Source organism: Phalangium opilio, unplaced genomic scaffold, assembly GCF_054372755.1.
Source record: "Phalangium opilio isolate 3A_F unplaced genomic scaffold, DU_Popi_V2 ptg000082l_1, whole genome shotgun sequence".
Classification (NCBI taxonomy): domain Eukaryota; kingdom Metazoa; phylum Arthropoda; class Arachnida; order Opiliones; family Phalangiidae; genus Phalangium; species Phalangium opilio.
Genome location: NW_028324189.1, coordinates 11,616,397 through 11,640,875, shown reverse-complemented (window position 1 = coordinate 11,640,875; position 24,479 = coordinate 11,616,397). Strand labels below are relative to the sequence as shown.

General features: G+C 35.3%; 1 protein-coding gene across 1 annotated transcript; it reads right to left on the bottom strand.

Moving 5' to 3' along the window:
- Positions 1-1,483: 1,483 nt before the first annotated feature.
- On the bottom strand, positions 1,484-19,765 carry RYa-R (RYamide receptor). The gene is made up of 3 exons (XM_089847111.1): positions 19,447-19,765; positions 2,839-3,672; positions 1,484-2,075 (listed from the first exon to the last, which is right to left on the bottom strand). Exons 2-3 carry the CDS (start codon positions 3,571-3,573, stop codon positions 1,740-1,742), a joined length of 1,071 nt encoding a protein of 356 aa, XP_089703237.1. The 5' UTR covers positions 3,574-3,672; positions 19,447-19,765; the 3' UTR covers positions 1,484-1,739.
- Positions 19,766-24,479: the final 4,714 nt, after the last annotated feature.

Here is a 24,479-nt window from a genome sequence, read left to right as displayed (position 1 = left end):
ATTATGCAAAACTTATTTTCGTGCCAATGGAATAGAATTCCGCCAAAAAATCAACGCCTTTAGAAAAAATTTTGACAACCTTAACGATCAACAATTTCCTTCCTATATTTTGGAATGGAATTTTTAACAACCCTTTTATCAAAAAATTCAAAGTGAAAGGAAAAAAAAATGTATACACCCGACCGTGAACCTAGGGAAGTAATTTGCCCTGAAAGCTATATTTATATTTGACCCCAGGGTCGTATCAGAATACGTTAGGTTGTTGGTGATAGGACCATTGTTGGTGAGCTTGAGAATGACACTGGGGTAGTGTAGTTCCTGGGCGTTCTAAGTAACCGGAAGGGTGCGGTATTTTTTAACCCTTGGACTCGGGTTACCTATACATAAAGGCGCCAAAAAGATATTATAAAGAATATGGTTAGGTTATAGGTTATGTTGTGGATAAACGTGACAAAGAGGAATCGAAAATAGTTTTCGAAAGGGAGAGTGGAATTAAAACCATTTTCCGTGAACTTCGTAGTAGTTTTAATATCTTTGGAGCTCAGAACCTTTGGGAGTAGAATTGTTACCAAGAGTCCGTAAGATTTGAGAACCTTCAAAGTTAGAGAGCTCTAGGTTTGTAGTGTCGTGATATTAGGTCCCTAGATCTTTATACCACATATTGGGCGCAACGTATTTACCTATGATTCATACCTATTCATGCATGGACTCTTCCTGTTAATCAATAAATTTAATTAGATAAAAATTACAGTTAATTAAATAAGTTTTGAATATGTAATTTAGTAGGCCTAATTGTTGAAGCTATTCACTTTTTGGTTAGGTATCATCCCGATATTGCGTGTCACAATCCCTTTAAAGGGTGCGAACAATTTTTTCCTATAAGTTTTGGTAAAGTTTACGCACGGCCAACTAAGGCGTGTCATTCCCTTATACGAGCGGATATGATAGAAAAATATCTAAAATATTGGTTGATATCTACCAAGAAAAATATTGAACGCGTCTATAAGCATTTATAGAAAAACCAAGATATTTGGTATTATTACGTAGTTTATTGGTAAAAGGTCGTAAAAAATAAATACTTCTCTTCAATCTTAAAATGTTTTGGGTGCAAGATGGTGCACCCAAAGTTTAAAGGGTCTCATATTGACGTAGACCAATACAAATACTACGGATTTTGTTGTACGTTAAGTTTGAGTTGAGTTTTTTTTCTTGCCTTTCTCTTTTATTTTTCGATTGTAGCTTATCTCGTATATCCATTTCAGTCTTTATACACGAAAAAAAAAGTTTATTTCACATAAAATAAGAAATTTTTGAAACTTTCATAATACGGCCTTTACTGTTTCCCACAAAGAGAAATACGATAAAGCTAGCTATCGTGAAAAACGAAACACAACACCATCTGTTTTTAATATATATATATTGCCTTTATTTTTATTTTACAAACATTTCTTACACTTATATAATATAATATAATATTATTAATTCGGCAGAAAAACTTTGTATTAATCTGAATGGGAGATACACGTCGAGAGTAACCAATAAGTCTTTCCCTTTTTTCAAGGTCAGGTGACGTCTGGATTTAATTGGTTCTTCAGTTCAAGGACAGACGAGCTCGGGCTTTAATTGGCTCTTCAGTTCAAGGCCATTTAAGGCTGAAATTTTATTGGATAATAACTTTGAGGCGATTTTACGTCTCTAATTGGTTACTCTCGGCGAGTTAAACTCCTTGTGGTTGGTTATTAACAGCGATTTAGAGCTTGGGAATGTAACGAACGCCGGCTACTGGCCGAGAAAGTTATTGTTGTATGGGTTTGAACGAATTTTTCTCCTCTGACGCCAGGTACAAAGCGAAAAACGTAGGCGAAACCGGATCTGAATTTTGAATTCATCCAGCAGTAGATGAATGGGTTGCAACAAGCGTGGCTCATGGCTAACCAATGAAAAGCGAACCACACGTAGATTATGTATGGAAATTGATAGATTTCTGGATGTTGGTCTCCAATTACTAGTAAGCTATTGAAGGGTAACCAACATAGCGTAAATGCCGAGACGCACGTGATCATCATTTTGATCATCTAAGAATGAAATAGACTAATTAATTAACACGTAGCTAATTATCCCATCGTGTTAATTATGTAATGAAAAAGTTAGTTAGGCTTAATAGGATCCTAACCAATTAAGGCCTAATATTAAACCAGCCATTATAGGGCTGCTACAATTTCAACCCTAAGAAAAGAAAACTTGCCTCCTTTGAAATTGGTAACCTTTGCCATTCTATGCAGTAAATTCTCAACTTAAAAGAACCTGAAGTAGGGTTGCCTTAGATGTGAAGAAAGTAAGGTTAATATATCGGCGTCTTTAAACAGCAAGACTCGGTTATTATCAAAGCCATTTTTTCTTTTAGCACAACCAAAGTTGGGGATATCCCAATTACTATTGTAGTATCAGGTTAGAATTGGTTATTAACATAGATATTAATTTCCTTTTTCGTTGTGAATGTATAGCATAGACAAAGCGGAAGTACTATTGGATAAAAGCGGCTTATAATTGCGGGTTGTAGTTTATTACTTGAAGTGAAACCTTTTGGTGTAGTGATTCTCTCACGTTAAAGACCGAGATCACCTGAAATCCCCCAAAATTTTGATATAATGGGAACTTTAACCGGTTTATTTCATCTTGAGCCTCGGCTTTGAACTACAAGCCAGGTAGGCTGTTGCAAAGCAAAGGGCGGCACCGCCTATTGGTTCCTGCATTCGCAAGACAGTTTCACTTCAAGTAATGGATATCTAATTCCCTTGGCTCGTTTATTCGTTGATCCTTCAAAGTGTTTTGCCTTACTTTTCTCTTTGATGCGGCTAGTCTTTGATCCCTGGCATCTTCAGCTTCTCCTGGTATAGTTTTACCCCAAACAGTAATGGCTATTCTCGTGTAGGTAAAAATGAGCACGGTCAATGGGAAAAAGTACTGCAACGTCATTAGCACCATACTGTAATAATAGCGTTCTTCATTTGTGTCCCACGATTCAACGCACTGATATTTATCCTCGGGAAACTCTTCAGGGTGCCAGAGACTCGACATAAGAGCCGTTGGTAAAGGGGTCACTAAGGACACGATCCAAACTAGAAATATTATCCCTTTAGCCTGAGTTTTGGTCATCCTTACTCGAAGAGGGTGAATTATCGCGATATATCGATCGATACTTATCGCGATTAAAGTGTAAGCGCTGATAAAGACCGATACCGCCTGCGAATAAGATACTAACACGCACATTGTGGCGCCAAATGGCCAGTGTTGAAGTAACAAGTTTGAGACGAAACCGAATGGAATGCATAAACAAGCCATCATGATGTCACCGATAGCTAGGTTTACGATGAAGTAGTTTGTTACTGTTCTCATGTTACGGTAGAATAATACGATAAAGCAGACGATTCCGTTACCACCAATGGCCGCTACTGAGATGGATATGTACATGATGTACATTAGGGCCTTAACCGATTGAGGAAGTAAGAGAATTTGTTGCTCGGGTTGAGTTTCATTCGTGGTGTTGACAACTCTAATGTCAACAACGGACATGGTCTTTGATTAATAGCTTTTCAGTCTTCCCTCGTTTGTTTGATGATTAGGCTTAGCTATTTGACGTTGAAAGCTCTCATGGTCCTCCTTATGGAATATCTAAAGGATAAGAAGAAAAAAACATAATATTACTAAGAAAATCGATTTTAATTTACGTATTTTTAGGGGTTTTAAAGCCGTTACGACCGACTTTAAAATTTTAAATCGAATATTTATTCAGATTGATTTTCCATATTCAGTCAGGTTCATTTTAGGGGTTCGCTATTTTCCAAGACTGTCTTTAAGAGCTTTCTTTCTTTCTTTCTTTCTTTCTTTCGTTTTTCTTTGGGAGTTAACTTAATTTAATGCCTTTTATTAACATATTTTTTAAATTGGTCTACCTTTAAATATTATTGAAGTTCCTTTGCTATCAATGCATATAGGTAGCAATTAAAGTTTAATTAAGCTCCTTTCATATAATTTTAAACTTTGTAATTAGCTTTTAGCTTGTGTATCTATCGTTTTAGTACTTTATAAAATTTTTAAATTGATTAAATATCTATTTAAACAAGGGGTATTGACTCTGAAGGGTCTTAAGCACTATTAGATTAAGGAACCGAATTGAATTGGGTTAAAAAAAAACAAATAAGTTTTCTTAGAAAATTTAAACTGTGCACTATAGACTTTAGAGAGGTCACGGTGCGTGCGGAGACTGCATTAAGGTTTCATTTAATGTTGTCAAACTAATTCTACTAAGTGGACAAAGTACTTTGATAACTGTTAGTTCTCCAGTTTTTACAAAAATTAGGTTTCAACTACGTTCTTGATGTTTTTCTTTATTGAACTTTTTATTTTTATTTTCTTCATGGGTCACTAGAGTTCAATTAAGGTTTTTTATATTTTTATTTCCTAAGCCTAACTATTTAGTTTCAAAGTCTTAGGTTCATTGTTCGGATGAAAAGTATATACAGTTAGGCCTAAGTTAATAAAGACATCCTTAAACCAAACTAAATTGAATTACACTTCATATTGTTTAACGTACTTTAAAAAATTCACTAAGCCTTGTTTAAGAACTTAAGCCGTAATATAATTAGGCTTAACGTAGGTCTATTTTTACCTGTCTCAAGTCCTGTTGACCTAAGAGTAGGGCTCGAGTTATATTTGAAATTTTATTATGCTACAATGAAAACTCAATATTGAACCAGAGATTCTTGCGAAATGAGAGAGAGAGAGAGACACGGAGAGAGATTTTGAGTACTCTATCTTTTAGTGTATGTAGGGTGACCAAGGCTTAGAATGTCTTTATTGGATGCGTGTTACTGGATAAAAAGAAATCCGTTGGAATTCTTAAAGCTATTCAAACAGCCAAGAATCTTCTCGGAAACTGTCTCTATCCCCCTAGCCTTGGATAAGCCTGACCTGTTGTTGTTAAGCCTTGGCAGTTGAGGTTGAATGAATCTCTGAGCAAGCATTTGCCAAGACCCGGATAAGAAAATCTGTGGAAAGAAACAGCTGGGGGAATTTGATAAAAAATATTATATAGGCTTATATATACTGTTTCATCTGGGAATGTCTCTCCTTGTCAAGAATTATGTGTATAAAATATCCTTTCTTTTGTCGTTCTAAGCCTTTGCAATATCCTAACACTTTAGTTAATATACATTGTTGGTTAATGGAGTTTGATGTTGATACAATAAATTTGAGTAGTGTTAGTGATTGAAGATACAGTAGGGAAGGCTAGAAATTATTACGATGGTAAACTAATTTCCGGCGTATCGCTCCATTAACTTGTAAGTCGCGAACATGTCAGTGGATTTTGGTCTTAGGTATATTTATAAACGCAAATATAAATTTATCTTAACCCTTTCCTAGACTGCAACAGTGCGTAGTTTCAACACTTTGTATTGCATACTTCATTTGAGATGAAATTAATACAACCAAAGCTAGAAGTGTGTGTATGACTTTTTTTATTACTTATCATTGAAATTCTAAGAAACTCATTCGCCTCTCTCTCTGAAGATGCAAAATGTCATCGCAATTTTTTCATTCTGATTATAAACCACTTGTGAAGGCTGGGTTAATGTCTCTCGTTGCCGGATGCTTTAACATACTGTCCAGCCTTTATCTTTGGTCGATTGTTAGACAGAAAAATATTTACGGATAAAAATAAAAGTTCCTTCTAAGCGACAGTCCCAAATTTTTCTCTCCACGTTCTGACGTATTTCATAGGCGAATATTTCCTACGCAAAATTTAATTAACGAAAAGAGCGAAGATCGTTAAAGGCAAGCTTGTGCTAGCCTTTGCTAGCCCATGAACCAATATAAATGGGACACGTCTCTAGCGTCAACGCACGCAACTAGTAGAGACACCTCATTAGAAAAACGAAGCTACGTCATCTTTTATTTATGCTTTTGTTACTCAAACTGTTTAGTTAATTAAGGCGAAACTAAGTGAGATGAAAATAATTAACCCCTATGAATGTTAAAACAGGTAAAGGCTACCTTTGACGAGGTGGCAGTCCTGTTTGTACGTCAGATTCCTGTCCCGCTTCTATTGGTCCATGACTAAACTTAAGCTTAAAAGAGGTTTGTAAAAATCCAAAAATGCTTTGGACAATACGTCTTCATTACTTGATTCAATTATAAATGTTAAAATAAGCTTATTAACTATATTGCCGTAACTCCAAAGTTTTATTTATTGTTTTGAATAGTGGTGATTGTCGTTAGTATTTATCAATTAAATATCAAGACAAGTAAATAAATTTCATCGGATTAAAATATTGCCTATAAACTAAATGAACACTTTTCATGCAAGCGTGTTGTCCAAAATTCTACTTTTACCATAAAAGGCAGGCCATTATGGATTCTAATAATAATAAAGTGAATTCTTAAAATAAGGCAGCAGGAAAAAAGGAAATTTCTCAGAGAGGATATTTATATAGGGTATTAAGGTCGGAAGAGCAAATAAAATTATCGATTTAATGTCTAATTTATTTTACTTGTGTTTGTGCTTATCTTTAATATTCTTGGAGATATAAACAACCGCATTTTATTTTTTTAAGGCTAAAAACGTTAAAAAAAACCCAGTAATTCAAGGTTTAAAATAAGTCTATGTAGAATATGATTAAGTTTATGAGCGGTTATCAATAAGAAAATAATTTATTTTAATACTTAAAATTCGAAATAAAAAAATGCATATTACACCGGCGTATTGCAGAAAAGCCTTTTCACAGGGGCCCGTAGGAAATGCATTATAGCGTTTGCCCCTGTAAGGTTGCTTCACTCAAATTCGTGAATTTAAAATATTTATTATTTTATATCCTCTCTACAATAAAAAAACCTTAAGCCTGTCACTTCCTTCAATTTGAGAGTATAGAATATCCGAAGATTGTTTGTGAAGTATTAAATTAGAGCTTAGTACGAGGCTTAGCTTCGGACAAATAGAAATAATGAGATTTCACCTTCGACTTTTGTCAACTTTTCAGGCAGGGTGTATGTTATAACAAATTGGTTTATACGCGTGTATGGATCTTTATTTTGTGATGAATTTTAAAAGTCGATTCCATCGCAGTAAGTCAAGACACCCCCGCTATCCGCAACTGGCATCTTGGCAGCTTGCATTATTCTTAATTCATTATCCGGTACATAAATCGATTAATCAATTTCTCGACGCTTGTTTTTGCAGCAATCTCCCTAGCATTCCATGTTTGACTTCGTAAGGGGTCGAAATTTTTCTGACCTTTCTGATATCGATGAGAAAGTCAAACAATAAACTTAACAGGAAGTTTTGTTTTAGAACTACGATGAGTAATCATTAATTATACTTTAGGTTTCGTTAACTCCCCTATAATTTTACGTTTGGAGTAGGCTTAATTGACCCATTAAAACAAAGGGTGTGTTGTTTAACCATCACGTAAGAGTATTGGGAACTTTTAGGCCTAAGCCGCCTAAATGACATATTAGATCTTAGAGACATCCCTGTGGTTTCCGGAAGTGAAAATCCTTTCTAAGGAAGCCTTATATCCGGTATAGATTTTTGACACGTTCGGCTAAAAACATTCCCTAAGCCTAATTTGGAATCATTTATCCGTGATTTTTAAGCCTATTTTGAAACAATGCTAGCTAAGCCTACTTTGATACCAGTTTTGTTAACTCTACTATAAATCTAACATCCGGAGTATGATGTTGAAGAAAAACAATGGCCAAGGCCAAGTTTCGAAACTACTCTCCTTTATTGTTAAGCCTAGTTTGAAAAGAGGCGAGTTAAGCCTACTTTGAACCCTAATTGCAGAATTCAAAAGAGTAACTTTGATTCTTGTTTCTATTCTCACCTTAATTCTGTTTATTTGAAACTTCAAGTAATGAAAGATTCACCTTAAAAATGATCATATAATTGAAACTACCTCCCCTTTCTCGGATAAGTTTCTTTTCCATTGAGCTTGTTACTAACTTCCTTTCTTCCCCTCTATATCCCATCACGTTTGAAATTACCCGTAAAACCTACAAAAAGAATTGAATTTCCTTGCTTCGATAATAATCTGGGATTTCTTTCACGGGGGTTAAATAATCCCGACGTGTTTAATGTCTCGTACACCTTAGATTTACCTTCAGCAAAAAGCGGGAAATCGTGTGGAGAGCTTAGCTGTTAAAGTGGATGGAAGAGAATAAAACTATAGGAAAAAGCCGCTTCAAGTTAAAGTGAAACCAAAGTAGCGTTACCCAACTATGGTAACCATTAACGTCTGTTAAATATGGTACCAAACTATAGTATTTGATCATAAGGGTTAGATTTAAAATAAAATAAATTATATATTTTCAACAAACTAACTAAATTCAGCCAAACTTTAGAGTTAAGGGAAGGACAACCATTTAAAGGTTTTAAGTTTTAGTTTCAGTACGTTCTGATCAAGGTTTTAAATGAGAAAATCAAGCTAAACTAGTCAACTAATTGAATTAAAACGAAGCTAATTAAGATAAACGAGACAAACCACCTTGGTTGTTTAAATGTATACAGTTCACTTTATTTAACTGCGTTTAATCAATTTAAAGAGAACTTGATTCAACGGGCATAAGTTCAGTTTCAGTATGTTTCTACTATTATAGACTTATGACCATGGTTTTATTTGAAAATCAAGCTAAACTAAAATCAAAACTATCATTGAATTAAAATGAAAATAACTAAGATTAACGAGACAAACCACCCTGGTTGTTTAAATGTAGTTCACTTTAATTAATTGCATTGTTAATAAAAGAAAACGTGGTTCATCAGGCATACCTCAGTACTGCAGGAGAACATTTTACATTTCTTCTAAACTATTTCACAGTTCCTTTAACAGCTAAACACTTGTGGTACTGTATTTGGTATCGTTTGCAAAGTCCTGTCGGCCCTGAGCTAAGAAAAAAGGCGCTGAAGTTAGATTGTTGGATGAAATCTGGTGTTTCCAATACTCGCGTACTTTTTATACCCTTTCTGGGAAAGTAGACAAGTGCTTTCATCGGAAAAGAAAATAGTTTGTCGAATAAAACAATGTCGCTCCGTAAGAGTTAAAGAAGAAACTATGATTTCTTTACCAAGAACACATCCTAAGGGTGTATTTGTTCCGAAAGAACTCTACTCTACGAGCGACTTAACTCGGAACAGCTTAAACTGGTACCGTTACAGATTGTTCACTTTGTTTTTTGTCATTTCTTTCGCTAGAGGGAGGGTGTAATCTTCTGTTGAAAATCGCTCTCTTGTGTAAACCTCCGTGTAAAACTTTGACCAAATGGTGCACGGGTCTATTTTTAATCCCTTTGTATTGTTCTTTCCCACAAATTGGAGACACTTTCGTTACATACGGTATTATGAAAGGCTTGTTTTAGGCTTCAGGATTAACACAGCCGCCTTGGGTTTAATTGAAACTTTCTAGAGACACTTTGGTACAGTCAGAAGTAGGATAAGGGACTAGAAGTATTGAAGTAACCAAATTCTTCACTTGGCGAAAGTGAATATTCTTGATAACACACCAACGGTTGGCCCTCTGGTAGCGGTTACTGAATCTCCCCTCCAAAACGTGAGACGCTCGTGGTGGTAGACGGCCGAACTAGATTCAAGGAAAGGAGCCGCGTCCGTGTTCCGCGGCTTTAGGTTGAGGGGAAGGGGGTAGGAAATTTTTTGGAACTCGACCAATTTTTTTCTCTCTAGTGTAGGCGCGATGGAAGCGGTATAAAATCCTCAAATTTGTTCACTAGTGCCAGGATCTATTACCAATGCTAGAGCTTTTTACTTCTAGTCTCACCTTACTTCTGGTACAGTGTAAGGAAAGGTTTTTAAATCTTCAATTTTTGTTAAGAAATTTTGATAAATTGAATCGCCCAGGATTACGTGGAAGGGACACCACGGGTAATATTTGTGGTGGTGAGGTGATATTAAGTGATGACATCGCAATAATTAGAGAAAGATTCCCTGTGTCGCTTCTAGCTTTTCATTGATAAATGACACACCCAAATTTTAATCACGTATTTTAAAATACAATATCACCAAGTGGGGAAAGTGGTTTTAGGCTTAATACCAGTACAGAGTGAAGAAATATAATTGGAAAACAAAGTCCTAAGGCTAATTAGTTTTTGGGTGTTTTTCTAATTATAAAATTCCTAAATTACAAGAACTGAAAATTTTTATTTTATTTTATTTTTTTTCTAAAACAGCGAATTTTAAAGGTTTTATATGCACCAGAAATAACACTTAGTTCATTGAAAAACCACTTAAATTTTACGTAAATGAGAAATCCATTAAAAATGGTCCAGCTCAGCTGTTATTAACAGCCGATTCGTTAATTATTATTTCAGCGTTCGCCCACATACGTACTGAGAGTCCTACGGTTTTAGGGTAGGGTCATTCGAAAATTTTACCTTTACTAAATCAAATTTGAATATTATTTTGATAGAATTCACTTTGCTTGAAAGTAAAATTTACGGTCTACTTTGCGTTACCTAGTAATTTAATTAACGAAATCAGCGAAATCTACATTTCAAACTCCAAATGTCATCAAAGCGGAACATAAATCAGAATTATATTAACGTTAATACTGACCCTGCACGTTTAAATTAAAGGTCAAAGGTGAGGAACGGAATTGCGAAATTTAAACCTTAATTACTAGTCGTTAAGCCATAGTAGGTTTTAGCCATTATTTAAGTAATTATATACTTGCTAAGTCGGAATTTTAAAATAAACGAACGATATCCGCAAAGTCTTTAGTTTGACAAATTAGTTTATAATTGGAACTTGGAGCTTGACTAGAGAGTTTAATTAATATATACTTTGTTTGTTTTTATTTGGTGTTGATATATATACTATCTCTGGTACCAGTTTAAACTATTAAGGTGTCTACTTAATTACTAACCTAATTTTATGTTGACTGTACGTCATAAAATAGAGGTTTTCGTAGATTTTTGCTCCTTTGGTGGTGTTAGGGCTTGTTCGATAAATGTTTCTCTACAGCCCATATTTCTCCATTTTACGACTATCCAATCTGCTCGTTTCTCCTTGGAAGAAAATGCGAGATGGAGTGGTAGTTGGTGGGCAATGAAAGTCTCCCAGAGTACCTTGGACACGCCCCTACCCTTGGCGGGGGACTATTAAGTGTTGCCACGTCGCGGCATTTAAAAATATAAGATAGTTTTCATGAATTAGCTTCTGTTTTTAAGACACTGTGGGTATTGTTGACGTTTTCGTGCGGTACGACCCTATCAAAACGCCCATCGAGGATGCTGAGAGGACTTCGTGACCGTTCCATAGATGGGGTACAGAGGCTTCGTTATAGGTATGGAGATTGCTACTCCATTTCATCTCTCTCCCTCCTCCAAGGTTTCGCCTTCGTGCGATAAAGTTACGTGTAGGGTAAAAGCCGCGGTGTTAACACGAACCTTTTACGTCAATATTTGGTTTCCCACCTAAATTAATTCATCGAAGCAAAAGTTTCCTATTAAGGAACGTTTGCGACTCTATTTATGGGTGTACTAACAAGGTGGGAAACTCCATTGCTGCGAATTTAAAGAAAAAAAGAAATTCTTTAGATATTCACTTCATTCGAAAATATATGAAGTAAAATAAATTAGATTTAGCTGTAAATGTTTTTCAGAAAGGTAAGTTTTATTAGTTTTGAATGTTTACTTTGAATGTTTTCGATTAAATCATCAAAACTCGTAAGTTAGACAATACATGTATGCTTCAGTATGGTTCCAACCAGATTCCAACCCAATTCATGTTCCATATCATAGGTTTATAAGATGTTTTCCATAAGTATGATACTACATATAAAAGTTCGTAATGCTAGTCTTAGACTTACAGCTCGATCTAGTTCGAGAACGACAAGCGATAATTGAAGTACTACACTCGGTTGATTTTGCAGGACTTCCATCTTCCTATTTAGTCTGTACTAAGCCTTTGACAGCGCCTCACCTGGCGTCACTTTACCTCGAATCTATGACCTACCTTGTCACTTCATGACAAGCTCTCAGTAACCAGTGACAAACTTATGGAGCCTGTCTTATGAACTTTTTCTTATATGAAATACGCTCATCTTGTTTCACACTTCCTGTTATTTATATTCGCTATTGATAATAGGAAAATAAAATCATAGGAACCAAAGAATGATCTTAGAAAACACTGTATTTCTACTGAGAGATTAACTCGTTTTAAAGAGGGCTTTTCGCCAGCCATTTTAGTATGTCCATAAAATGTAACTTCCGTCCGGCTTCCGTAATGGTTCGTGCAGTTCCGCATTTTGAATTTGAAGTAGTAATTGAATTATTAGTTTGGGAAAGTTTGATATCCTCCCCGGAAATATCATGTAGCTGCCAAATTCACATCAAACTCTTGTAAGCGCTCTTAAAACCACACAAAGTCCATACTGAAATGTCATATTTGTATAACCTAGACGCGACAGCTATATCTAGAGTAGATTTTAGAAACCCAGATGGCCAAGACTTTAGCAGCCGTACTATACAGTGTGTTCCTTAAAGGCTGGTATAACTGAAGTGCTATGGTCGAAGGGACACCATTTACGGATGACCAATTAAAATTAAATAAGAAGCTGAACTGAATTAAGGCCTTTTCAGGCGGTATAACTTTGGGGTCAAAAGATCGAGTCAGCCAAAATTGGTCAGTGATCAATATTTATTTTGGTGATTCAACTTATCCAACTACCATTCATACGACCCAACTAGTTTACTCAACTCAATGGTTGACTCAACTCAATGGTTGACTCATCTAAATGAGCCAAAAAGTTGTATTGTCTGAAAAGACCTTTAGATAATACTAATTTAGTTAAGGGTTCATATGTAATAACACCCCAATCGTAACTGTAAACATAATGTCATACAACACTTTCCACACAAAATCGTTCATAGAACGCCCTGTACCACCCCCCTGTTTGGAATACACCCTGTGTATAGTGTTCATCGCGAGAGCTAGTTCATTCCTGAATTTAGCAATTACCTAATGCACTATTTAAAGATTTACAGGAGGAAACGTGTTTGAGAAGACTTAGAAATAACGTGCAGACTAGATCCCATGCATTCCCATGGGGTGGAAAATGGATTGTCTTCGCGGTCTGCGTGTGATTGAAGTTATTAGGTTTTCTGCTCGGACTATGCACGCTCCCTCTCGCTTTGGAACTATTTGACAAACCAATAACCTCAAGTCGTCTATAGCTGCGTTTTCTGACGTTCGATGAAATCAAAGATATACCTGTCTTTTACGAACTATATACCCCCAAGAAGGGATATCTAGTTTGCTAGGGAGAAGGTGTAAGATGCCTTAGTACTCGCGCGCCATAGTCCCAGTCCCCATTTCAAAATACATGGGGGGACGTAAAAGGAGGCCGGGCTATTTCGCCTAGCTCCTCAGTCGGAAAATACGTAATTTTCGTCATTCGCGTCGCGCTGATGTGAGTTTTCAAGAACCAATGAGATGCTGGTTGTAATTTAGAGGCGGGGATTAACTGCCTCCGGACCTACGTTTGGACTGGAGATAAAGCTAGAAATGTGGCGCGAACTTATACCTTCTCCCTAGTAAACTAGATATCTCTTCTTGATACCCCCTATTCCGGTAAGAAAATATTTGAACTATCTTATATAGGACAAAATCTATCGGTGTGGTGGGTTTCGTGGTGCGAAAAAAAGTTCCAAAAACTAATATACGCCGTTAGAATATTGATGGCGCTATATATAATGTCCTTTTACCTATTTTTCCGAAAATCGAGGAGGGGAAGAACGTTCACAAATATTTAAAGTGCAATGAAAAAAACTAGCTATCTTCCCATACATCTATCTACACAAATATATTTTTACTGGCACCCTCAAACTATGAATTGATTTAGTTCATGCTAGAGTATACAATAAGTAACTTTGTTCATAAGATATGTTCCATAAGTTTGTCACTGGTTACAAGCTGGAGCTTGTCATGAAGTGACGTAGGTCATAGATTCTCGTGAGGCGCTGTCTGTCAAAGGCTTAGTACAAACTAAATAGGAAGATGGACTGCAAAATTAACCGAGTGTAGTATTCTATTCTCGCTTGTCGTTCTCCCTCGAACTAGCTCGAGCTGTAAGTCTCTAGCATTACGAAGCATAGCTAGTCTCATACTTATGGAAGGAACTATCTTATAAACTTATGCTGTATGCGTATAGGCTTCAAAAATTTGTTATACAGTGGCAGTTGCACATTAACGAGCACCATAGAGAAAACATCAACAGGAGTAGTCGCTTAAATGGGATACTTGGGGCTAGATTAATTTCTTTTTTAATCGAAATAGCTTTTAAAATAATGATTAATGACCATATCAATTGGTACAAAGACGATACAAGCAATTATGATTCCGTAATGGACACTATGCCTTATGCTTCACCGCATAGCACCGGGTAGTATCCCTATTTGTCGACTAGTACCATCTGCCTCACATTTAGTACTTCAGTATTCATGTTAGACTACGATCTATTCATGGACAACAAGTAAATAAGTTAGCGCTGTAGAATGTTTGATCAAAAGTGAAATTTTTTCATCGGTATAATTTACCCTTCTCGAAAGTTTAAAATTTGCAACTGCAGGCGTCATCAGTTTGCTTCGACTGTTACACGTTTTAAGCGATTACAAACGGTGGAAAATTCTTTAGCATAGCTTTGGGATTTGGTGTAAAGTTGAGCTTACACTCGCCTTATAAATTACTATACAGTATTTTTACATATTTCTCTCTTTTTTTTTGATAATGCATTTATGTTGAATATTTCTTTTTCTGTTTGGAATACGGGGATTTGAAAATAGCCAAAAATTCGTGGGGAAATGAGATAGAGATAGAAAAATCTCAAAAGTAATTTCACTTGAATATTCTGAATATAATCAAAAAGAGATTTTCTAGTATCTACCAAGTTATGCCTATATACGAGGAGCGTATGGAAATGAAAACAAGAAAATATAACGGATAAAAAGAAATGTTTAATATACTTGCAAATTATTTTGCCCATGGCCCATGTCTCTATTTGATAAAATACTATTGTAGTTTACTTATTTTTTTAAAGGTCTAACATTTCCCACATACGGCCGTTATTGCTAAGAATTCTGGAGGCTGTATGACTTGTAATAACAGACTTTAGAGTCAAAATGTGTTTAGGCCTTGAAGTTACGTAGGGCTTGATATCAGAATATCAACTTGCACACAGACACTTAAATAAAACCAAAAAAGTTTGCAGTTAAAAATCTAAATATAGACTTTCTTAGCCTTAAAAACTTAATAAAAGTCAATTTCTTTTTGCAATTTAGGTTATTTTATAGGCACTTTAAGTCAACCAATAAAATGTGAGATAAATTAAGGCTTTTGAAAAGTCAGTATTTACTACCATTAACTTATTATTATAACATTAATTTATAGTCAACTTATCTCAAAAAGGACCTCAGGCTGGTACTGTACTTCACAACAAATAAATAATCTAGTATCATAAAGATACACTGTGTTCACGCTTAATACTAATAGGCTTAGTGACTGTCTGCATTATTTGTTGGTAATCCAAACTGGCAAAACTTTATTCTTCGTAAATAGGCTTAAATAATACAAGGCTTAGGGTTAGCTCAGACCTTAGTGTAAGTCACTCTAGTCAATAAACGAATGGAACTCCTTTATCTAAACAACAGGCTCGCAGGACAGTATTCTGATATATTAATAAATTAGGCCTATAAACGTAACCACATTTCCAATTTTAGGCTTAAATAATGTAAGGACTAGGGTTAGCTCAGAACTTTGTGTAAGCCATTCTTGTCAATAAACAAAGACGGAATTCTTATATCTAAACAATAGGCTTGCACGATTGTCTTCTGATATATTTATAAATTAGGCCTATAGATGTAACCACATTTCCTACTTTAGGCTTAAATAATGTAAGAATTAGAGTTAGAAGAACTCTTGTAAACAATAAGCCTGCACGATAATGTCTGACATACTTGTTTGTTAAGTCTAAATGTAACTGTGGTTAGACCTTATTTAGGCCTAAATATGAATGAATTCTCGCTTAAATAAATCGTATAAACATCGAGTCAGTGGACTTCGTGATACTAGGCTTGGTTTATTATTAATGATGGTGAAATATTGATAAACGGACGTTGCCGTAAATGAAACCATTCGTATGAGAGAGAGCCTTCTCACGCGGTTCTATGGGTTTTGTGTTTCTCCAATCTCCAAAGACCTTGCTTGGCAAAAAGGAAATTGAATTCTCAAGCCTATGCATACTGAATTGTTCGCGTTATTAGCTCCGAACCACCACTATTTATTCAGGATATTCTTATTATATTTGTCATAGAGTCCTTCTACAGACTATATGGTATTATTAACGAGTCCATTATGACAGTCATTATTTACCTATGATGACGGTATCATAGATATTATTAATATAAATGTAGAGAAAAAAAGCTATAGTCCATGGCTGTTTATCGGAAAAATAATATTGCGAGTCCATTAGTTTGGAAATACGTCAATAGTTATACAGGGAATGGGACAATAGGAGAAAAAAACACTCTGAGCTTGTCCGAGAAACGCGGTAATCACGACGGAGAAATTCGTATACTTAACTGCAGACCCATGAATCTGGGAGAGTGCACTATACAATTAAAAATAATTATTGTTAATTTTGTATCATTATTGATAACTACTAAGTCGTTCGGTCTCGCTTATCCAGCTTCAAAGGTCTGTAGTTTGGTAAGCCTAGTTCTTACACTGGAAGTTCAGCTATTTTCAGACAAAAATATTGCTACTCTCATCCCCCTTTCCACCTGCTATGTTTTTGTTTTTTAATATCTATGAATGAAACTTGTTATGGCTTAGTTCGATCCCAAAGGAGTCTTGTTGCCTATAGTATTAAGAGCCAATTTCTGTTTGCGTTTTTACCGAAACTTTTCCTTCGATTATGTAACGTTACTTCATCAAGGTTTATTTAGAAAATATAAAAGGTTTTTCTATGTACTTCGCTTGCTTTTAATTCAGTGTAAATGCTACAATAATTACCCGTGTTATAGGAATTATCAGTAGATACGATGTAGTCTAGACTACCTACAAACAGATGCTTCAAAGTTCAATTCGATCCGATTCGAATTGAAGGATTATTGACGAAAAACTTTTGGCTAATGCGTGATTTACCTCTGGTCTAGCTACCGTAATGATTATAGCAAACCCTTCCCTAGAATTAAATCGAAAATGGTGTCGAATTAATTGTAAGACCCAGAATAGCTACACGATCTCGGATTTCAGGCATACATCAATCCTGAAACGCATACCCTTTATTTGGTTTACGTTCTCAAATTTCTCATAAACACTTCAACGAGGATTCTATAAGATTCTAAAACACGACGTATCAGACTGTGAAAGCACCAGATGCATCGTTAAGCCTAATCAGTCCACGTTAGGCCTAATTCTATCCTAGTATATATTTGTCATTGCTAGCTGGAAAGCCAGCCGCATCGAAAGCGTCTTAAAATTTATCTCCTTTGACTTTATTAGGTGTTTAATCATAATTTATCGAGAATAGAAGGTTATAGTAGTTGGATAGGCGTATTAGGGTGCTGAGAGTTAGCTAAAATCACCCAAAAATATTCAACTATAGACTAGTTTATTTTAGCATGCCGATACTGTATTTACACCGTAGGCACCTTGCACGGTTGAGGCTTAAAATGTACGGGTTTTTTGTTACTTTTCCGTCGGCCATTTTTAAAACATGGCTCCATATTCAAACCAAGAATGATACGTTATAGTAAATCTGTACGGACGTTATTCTGTATGGAAGGTCTCCATATTCCAGAGCGACTGTGGATTGGAGAGTTCATTTCAATACCGGTTTACCCTGGGTTGCTCGGATCTGCTCCGAACCCATTCACGCGGCGATGTAATTTCGAATGCCCACGGAGCAGTTGAAGTAGCTCAAAGAAAACGCTATTAGTAACTACTCCATACTTAAAAGGCAGCCTTCTCTCATTTAAAATGCACTTTTTAAATCCAATTTAATGTTTATAAATACCGATTACATTTAGTGATTGAATAATGACGAAGGATGAATAATTCCTTCCAATATTCGTATCATAATTTAATAAATTCATGAAATTAGGGTTTACGGTGTACGCCTTAATTGGGTTGACTTTGGGGACTTTAGGGCAGAAGTTCGCGTATGAATTTCGGTGACGAGCTCGAATTACTGTTCGTTGAAGTGGTCCCAGGATAGTTTCAAAAGACACATATGTCTTTCCACCCTCTTAAGTACCTAAACATGTTAGGCTCCTTGCCCCCTTACTTCCCCATATCTGATGGGGCTATTCGTTCCACCCATTTTCATTATGGGGCCTAAAATCAATGGGGGCCCATGGCCTGATCTTCCCTTTTGTTAGGGTGAAAGATGAATGCCATAGATAAGGGTGCCAAGTCCTAATCTATTTTAGTTGCTTCGATACAATTTATAACGTAAAATGAGATGCTGGTTCGCCAGAATCCTCTATCGTCTCCCTAAATTTTTATCAGGAATTTCGGTTTTTTTTTTGAGGGGGGGGATCTCTTTTTGTTGGACACTTATTTCGGGGATGGTGCTTGGTGGCAGGAAGTAACACTGGTGAAAAATAGCCTTACCCTAATGGGAAATTTCTATGGAAGGCGCGTGGAAGGGTTGCCCTGCCTTATACGCAAGGAAACTTTGTTATAAAGTGTCGACGATGCAGAAAGTTTGGAAAGTGTTTGAACGTGATTTTCATCGAAATAGTCCATTACTGATTTTCGATGGGTTAAATCTGGTAAATGCTTTTTTTTAGGTTGTTTGAAAAATTGAAATTGCGGTTTAGAGTAAGAAATGACAAAGTGAGGGATTGTAAAAATCTTCAAATGATATTCAATTATTTTGGTTGGGAAGTAAGGGGGAAATGACACGTGTCAAAGTATTTTAAAACCGCGCATTCTTGCAGTGAAGTATTAAAAATGATTTATTACATACTTTAAGAAATCAGAGAGAATTTTACACATATGTGTAAAATTCTCTCTGAAGAAATTGACCGAATAATATGTGTACAAAAACTTATTAACGTAATTAAGATCCTTAAAGTTTGTTTCAAGAAACAAAATCACAAGGGCTGTACAGTTTTCATTTTAAAATTTAAATGTGGAACATCTAGACTGTTACACTCTTTCCTAGTTAGTTAACTTAAATCGTTATAATTTAAAGTTTAATTAATATTGCAAAATAACACCTGATTTCGACACATGAACTAAATAATCTAACAGGGTGCCATGAATACGTAAGTTGAAAAGTGACTCGAACTACGATAAGGTATAAAAGAATTTAAAGAATAAAAATATGAAAATCCAAAATTTCATTGTAAAAAAAATTCAAAACTTACCTAAATTAAACGCTCCAAACTTTCCATGCTTATTCTAGAAGTTTTCAGTAGAAAATCCTTTCGAATCTATCACCAAAAAATAACTGAAGGAACTCGAGAAGAAGTTACATTTGAATGAAAGGAAGACAAGTCATTTAAAATTCTATTTCATTTAGAATCGTGAAAGCGCCTTTCTCTAGGGACATTCGACTAAATTCCGAATATCTTACTAAATTTCTCGCGCAAATTTATAACGCGGAAAAACGTTTTGGGAAGAAACTTTTCGGGAAAAATTTCGTGCCGTCGAAAGTCTGAGTAAAAGTTTTCAAGTCCCTAACCAGTTGAGAGCCTTGGGGGATGTGTCTTGTCTTGGGCACGAATGCTTTTGGGTCAGCAGTCCTTTTTGCCCACCTTCTCTCAACTCCTCTCTTTTGGTAAAACGTACCAATCGAGCGATGGCGCTAGTTCTGAGTTACCGGCCAGTACGTACTTTACAGAAATAGGATGGAAGCGGAGAACTAGGAATGGATAAAAAATATTCATACAATGTACATGCACGAAAGTTTCGATCAATGTATGTTCTAACCAAGTGTTTCTCCACATTCCTTCTCACTTCGAAAAGGAATTTAAACTCTTATTTTATTTCCGTATGAAGTCATTCTACCTGTTAACTTAAAGGTGTTCTTAAATACGAATGGGATTTGTTGATACACGATTGATTGATTTATTATCTTTAATGAAAGTTGATGAGCTTACTTCCATCTTTTTGGGACTACCAACTAACTCTGTTGTTTAAAATTTTATTTTCTTTCTATATGAAGTCATTCTACCTGTTAACTTAAAGGGGTTATTAAATACGAATGGGATTTGTTGATACACGAATGATTGATTTATTATCTTTAATGATGGTTGAATAACTTAATTAAATCTTTTTGAGAGTACCAAATGAAGTTATTTGAGCCTTTCTATATAGATTATACAGCGTGTTTCTGATAAGGCTGGCATAAATTAAAGGGTATAGTATATAATTAAACCGAAGATTGAGAATGATTTATTTGCCTATCGTGTTAGATTTGGGACCTCCTTTAAATTTTATATCATTCTCGCATGATTAATGCATGAGATTGAGTTATACTCTATTGAAGTGCGAAATTATACCGAGATTTTAGTCTAATTAACATAGTTTTCTAATCGCTTTATGTAAATTTGAAAACATTGTTTCCTTAAAATAAGCTTATAATAATATAAAAAAATATACTTCATTGGTTATAGTGGATGATCACTCACCAAACATTAAAAATGATAAGTTAATTATATTGAACTATCCTATAAATAATTAAATTAAATTGTATTACATCGAAAAATATTTAAAATAATATCTAGGGTACTTTAGTAAGTTCGTCAGACTTTGGCTATATTGAACTCAATTATAGGTGAATGAAAAGATAATAAGAATTCCACGTGTCACCTCTAATTTCCTGGAAATGTTAAGCAAGTATTTTTTTATAACAATACTATGCCTTTGGAAAAACATCCGTTTGGTAATATCTCCACTTTCATAGGGGTATTCGAAAGAAACTAAGAAATGGAGGGCCATCTCCATAGAGTCTACAATACTCCCGCGGGACTCCATTCCTATCCGGTCTGTTGTCTTATTTAAAAAGCATTGTAAATGATACGCAGACGAATCTCGGAAAATAACACAAAGAAATCCATTTCCTTTTCTTCAAAATACATTTAATAACAAGAGCAAATGAAAAAAAAACGGAAAGTGAGACTCAAATAGGATGAGTGTAATTCAACGAAACACATTTACTGTTACACTCTTCAACTACTAGGGAAAACATGCTTATGAACACCAAACATGAAGGCAAAACGTAGATTTGCACTAAAAAATCTATGATCACCTAGATCCAATAACGTCTCGAATGTCTCAAAAATCTCGGAGAAAGGAAAAAATTTAACGTCATAAAATAGAGCGCTGGTTTGTTAGAGAGTAAAAGGAATATTCATACTCTCTGTTCATTCTATTTGCCTTTGGTAATATATAAATTGAAACGCTAAACGTAATGCCTGACCGCGTTATGCAAAGATCTACTTATTCCGGCGAAGGACTAAAGGACTAAAATGAATTTTACGGTCGAAAAGGCATTGCATACGTGCCACCCATCATGCACTCTAAAACTTTTAAACTTAATTTTACTCACAACATAACTGGATACAGTTTGCTTTCAGAAGTAAATAACCTTACGAAATGCTCAGAGTTATGGCTTGATAAGGACGGAGAAAAACATGTCACCATTAAAGGGAGTATAAAGAGTAGGTACACTTATTATCTCCATAACACAGGATTGCTGACGTCAGAAAATAGCATAACGGTAAAATCCTGATTTCAACACTGTATGGATGAAACGTTACGGAGTGGGCGTGTTCTTCTGTAGCTGGTAACATTTGCGTCACGTTTATGCCTTGATGAATATGATAAATGCTCCTCCTACATCTAGAAGTATCATGGTGGTGCAATAAGTATTTACGTGTCGTTTCTATTACTTCGTGACAGTGTACAAATTTGTTTAGGTAATTTATGCATAGCGATATATCAGAATGCAAACATAATAAACGTGTTATGATAACTTTAGGGTTAATTTACGTCTGATGGCTTATCAACTTCTCTCTCTCTCTTTCTCTGGTGGATTTACCGTTGCCGAATTTCTGGTGGTTCATAATAGCGACTTCAGAAAAATATTTTCATTTACTTCTGGATTCTCTATAGCTAGAACCAAAAATAAACCGAATAAACTTTCGGTTGGGCTACTGCTCCATACATCCCCATCCCATCCCCTAAGCCTTCATCTCCACTCCATTTTCTTATTATCCCCTCCCCTAGTACGGAAACGGGTTTTTAACCCCAAAGAAAAATATTTTTGGTCCGGCATTATAAAATAAAAAAAATTGAAAGACCAAAGACTTTTTCATAGATAAAAAAATTTATGGGAGTTAAAAATTATCTGCGGGATATAGTCGATGAATATGGTTGGGAGCCTAAGACCGAGGTTTTTTTTTATTCCTATTAATCTACTTAAAAGTGAAGCTGAAAATGTTTGTTTTCTTTGGAATTCTGAGCTGAAAAATTCTAATTATTTTCCACGGGAATTTTATTTAATTTTAAGGAAGAATGAATAATACGGTTTACGTCATCTTGTCTCCTTTTTCTTGCGGTAGGAAATAATTAAGAAACAAGCCTTATTTTCCAAGCAGAGCGACAAAGGTAAACAGGATTTACTTCCTTTCTAATCATTGCATTTCCGTCAGCAATTTCACCAAAATTATAAAAAAAATCCGCAATAATATATATATTTTAAAAATTTCTTTTAGCAATTCTAAAAATAAATGAATTTCGGTTTTTTACTGTTCTTTAAATTACGTAACAATGACACTAGTCAGATGTTCAGAGATCAATAAAAACCAAGTACACAACTTGAGAAAGACATACCTTTTCTATGTTAAACTTTAGTACTCCGTAAGGGTTGTATTCTTCTAGAATATTAATAAGAAAACTAAAACTTACCTTTATTACACAATTCTTCACGCTAAATAATACATAACCATAGTTTACCACCAAAATGTCTTAAATGACGTAGTCGAACCTATAGAAATACTCTTTTAGAAAATGGATTGGGGTAACCACAATCCATTTTCACTAAATTTTAGAGCAACATCGTAGAAAATTGTTAATTGAAATTGATCATATATTTAACAACGGAATAAAGCGATACATCTTACTTATGAAGCGTAAGTTATGACCAGTAACATGAAGAAAAAGAAAAAAATGAACTGAGTAGTTAAAAAATGGTCGAATGATTGGGTGAAATATTAACCCATTAAAAAGAATAGCTTCCTTTCGCAGACTCTTCCGAAGTTCCGATACCTTGATAAATCCGTTTTCTATTCCTACTTCCCCATTTTTTTTTTCTTTTTCAACTCTCAAGATGAAGTTGAAGCGCTCCTAGTTGTTCCATATTGTTGTCAAAAATAGAAAATATCACTCCTGTAATATAGTTTCCTTGCGTAGGTATCAGCCAATCATATAGCTAGTACTTTAGTTGTAGTAGTAGTAGTGCATGTCCGACAATTCTGGCGAGAAACAACCGTCTATTTTATTTTTCTTAGATTGCTTCCTAAAAGTCTTAATGGTTTTCTATTGATTTCGACTCGGCTTCTCCGTGTCCGACTTACACTGAGAATGACTGACCCCAATGATCACCTCTCTTGTTGTATACAATATCTATCTTAGCTCTAAACGTGGCTGAAAACAAAATTTGTTTCGTTCCCTCAAGATGCCACGGATCTTAGACCCAATAGGTGAAAGGAAAACTGGACCCTTCGTTTATTTTTTTTAAACTAAAACCGTCTATGTCCCAAAGAGATATTAATTTTCTAGTATTTCAAGGTCATTTAAATTTAATTACAACACTGTTTAAAGCTAGGCGTATGTAGGGGCATAAAAAAGGATTGGTTTTATCTGGTATATCAAGGTCTTGAATTTTAGAAGCTCAAAGCTATGGTATAGAAGGAAGTAATTTCACTGTACCATAAGTTTATAAGTGATATGTTCCATAAGTATGACACTTTCTATACTTCGTAATCCTAGGGGAGGCTTACAGCTCGAGCTAGTTCGAGAGCGACAAGCGAGAATTGAATTGCAACACTCGGTTAATTTTGCAGGACTTCCATCTCCATATTTAGTCTGAACTTTGAAAGCGCCTCACCAGGCGTCGCTTTACCTCGAATCTATGACCTACCTCATTCACTTCATGACAAGCTCCAGTTTTATAACCAGTGACAAACTTATGGCCAACATATCTTATGAACCTATGCTGTACTGGGTAGGAAAAACGTTTTTTCTAGTCCTCTTCTAAATTTCAACGTCCATGATGATGACCATGGTGTGGGAGTTAAGTTTTGAGTGATTGTTTTTGGCTGTTGTCTGAAATGAAGAAAGAAATAGGTTCGGTGTTATAGGGCACTAGAGAACTAGGCTAGTTTTTAGTCTT

Bases quoted from the DNA above. Each gene is read 5' to 3' on its own strand.
- RYa-R (XM_089847111.1), bottom strand. From the start codon at position 3,573: ATGTCCGTTGTTGACATTAGAGTTGTCAACACCACGAATGAAACTCAA. The intron at 2,076-2,838 runs GTAAGGCAAAAC...TTTCATTCTTAG, and splicing joins TAGCCGCATCAAAGAGAAAA to ATGATCAAAATGATGATCAC.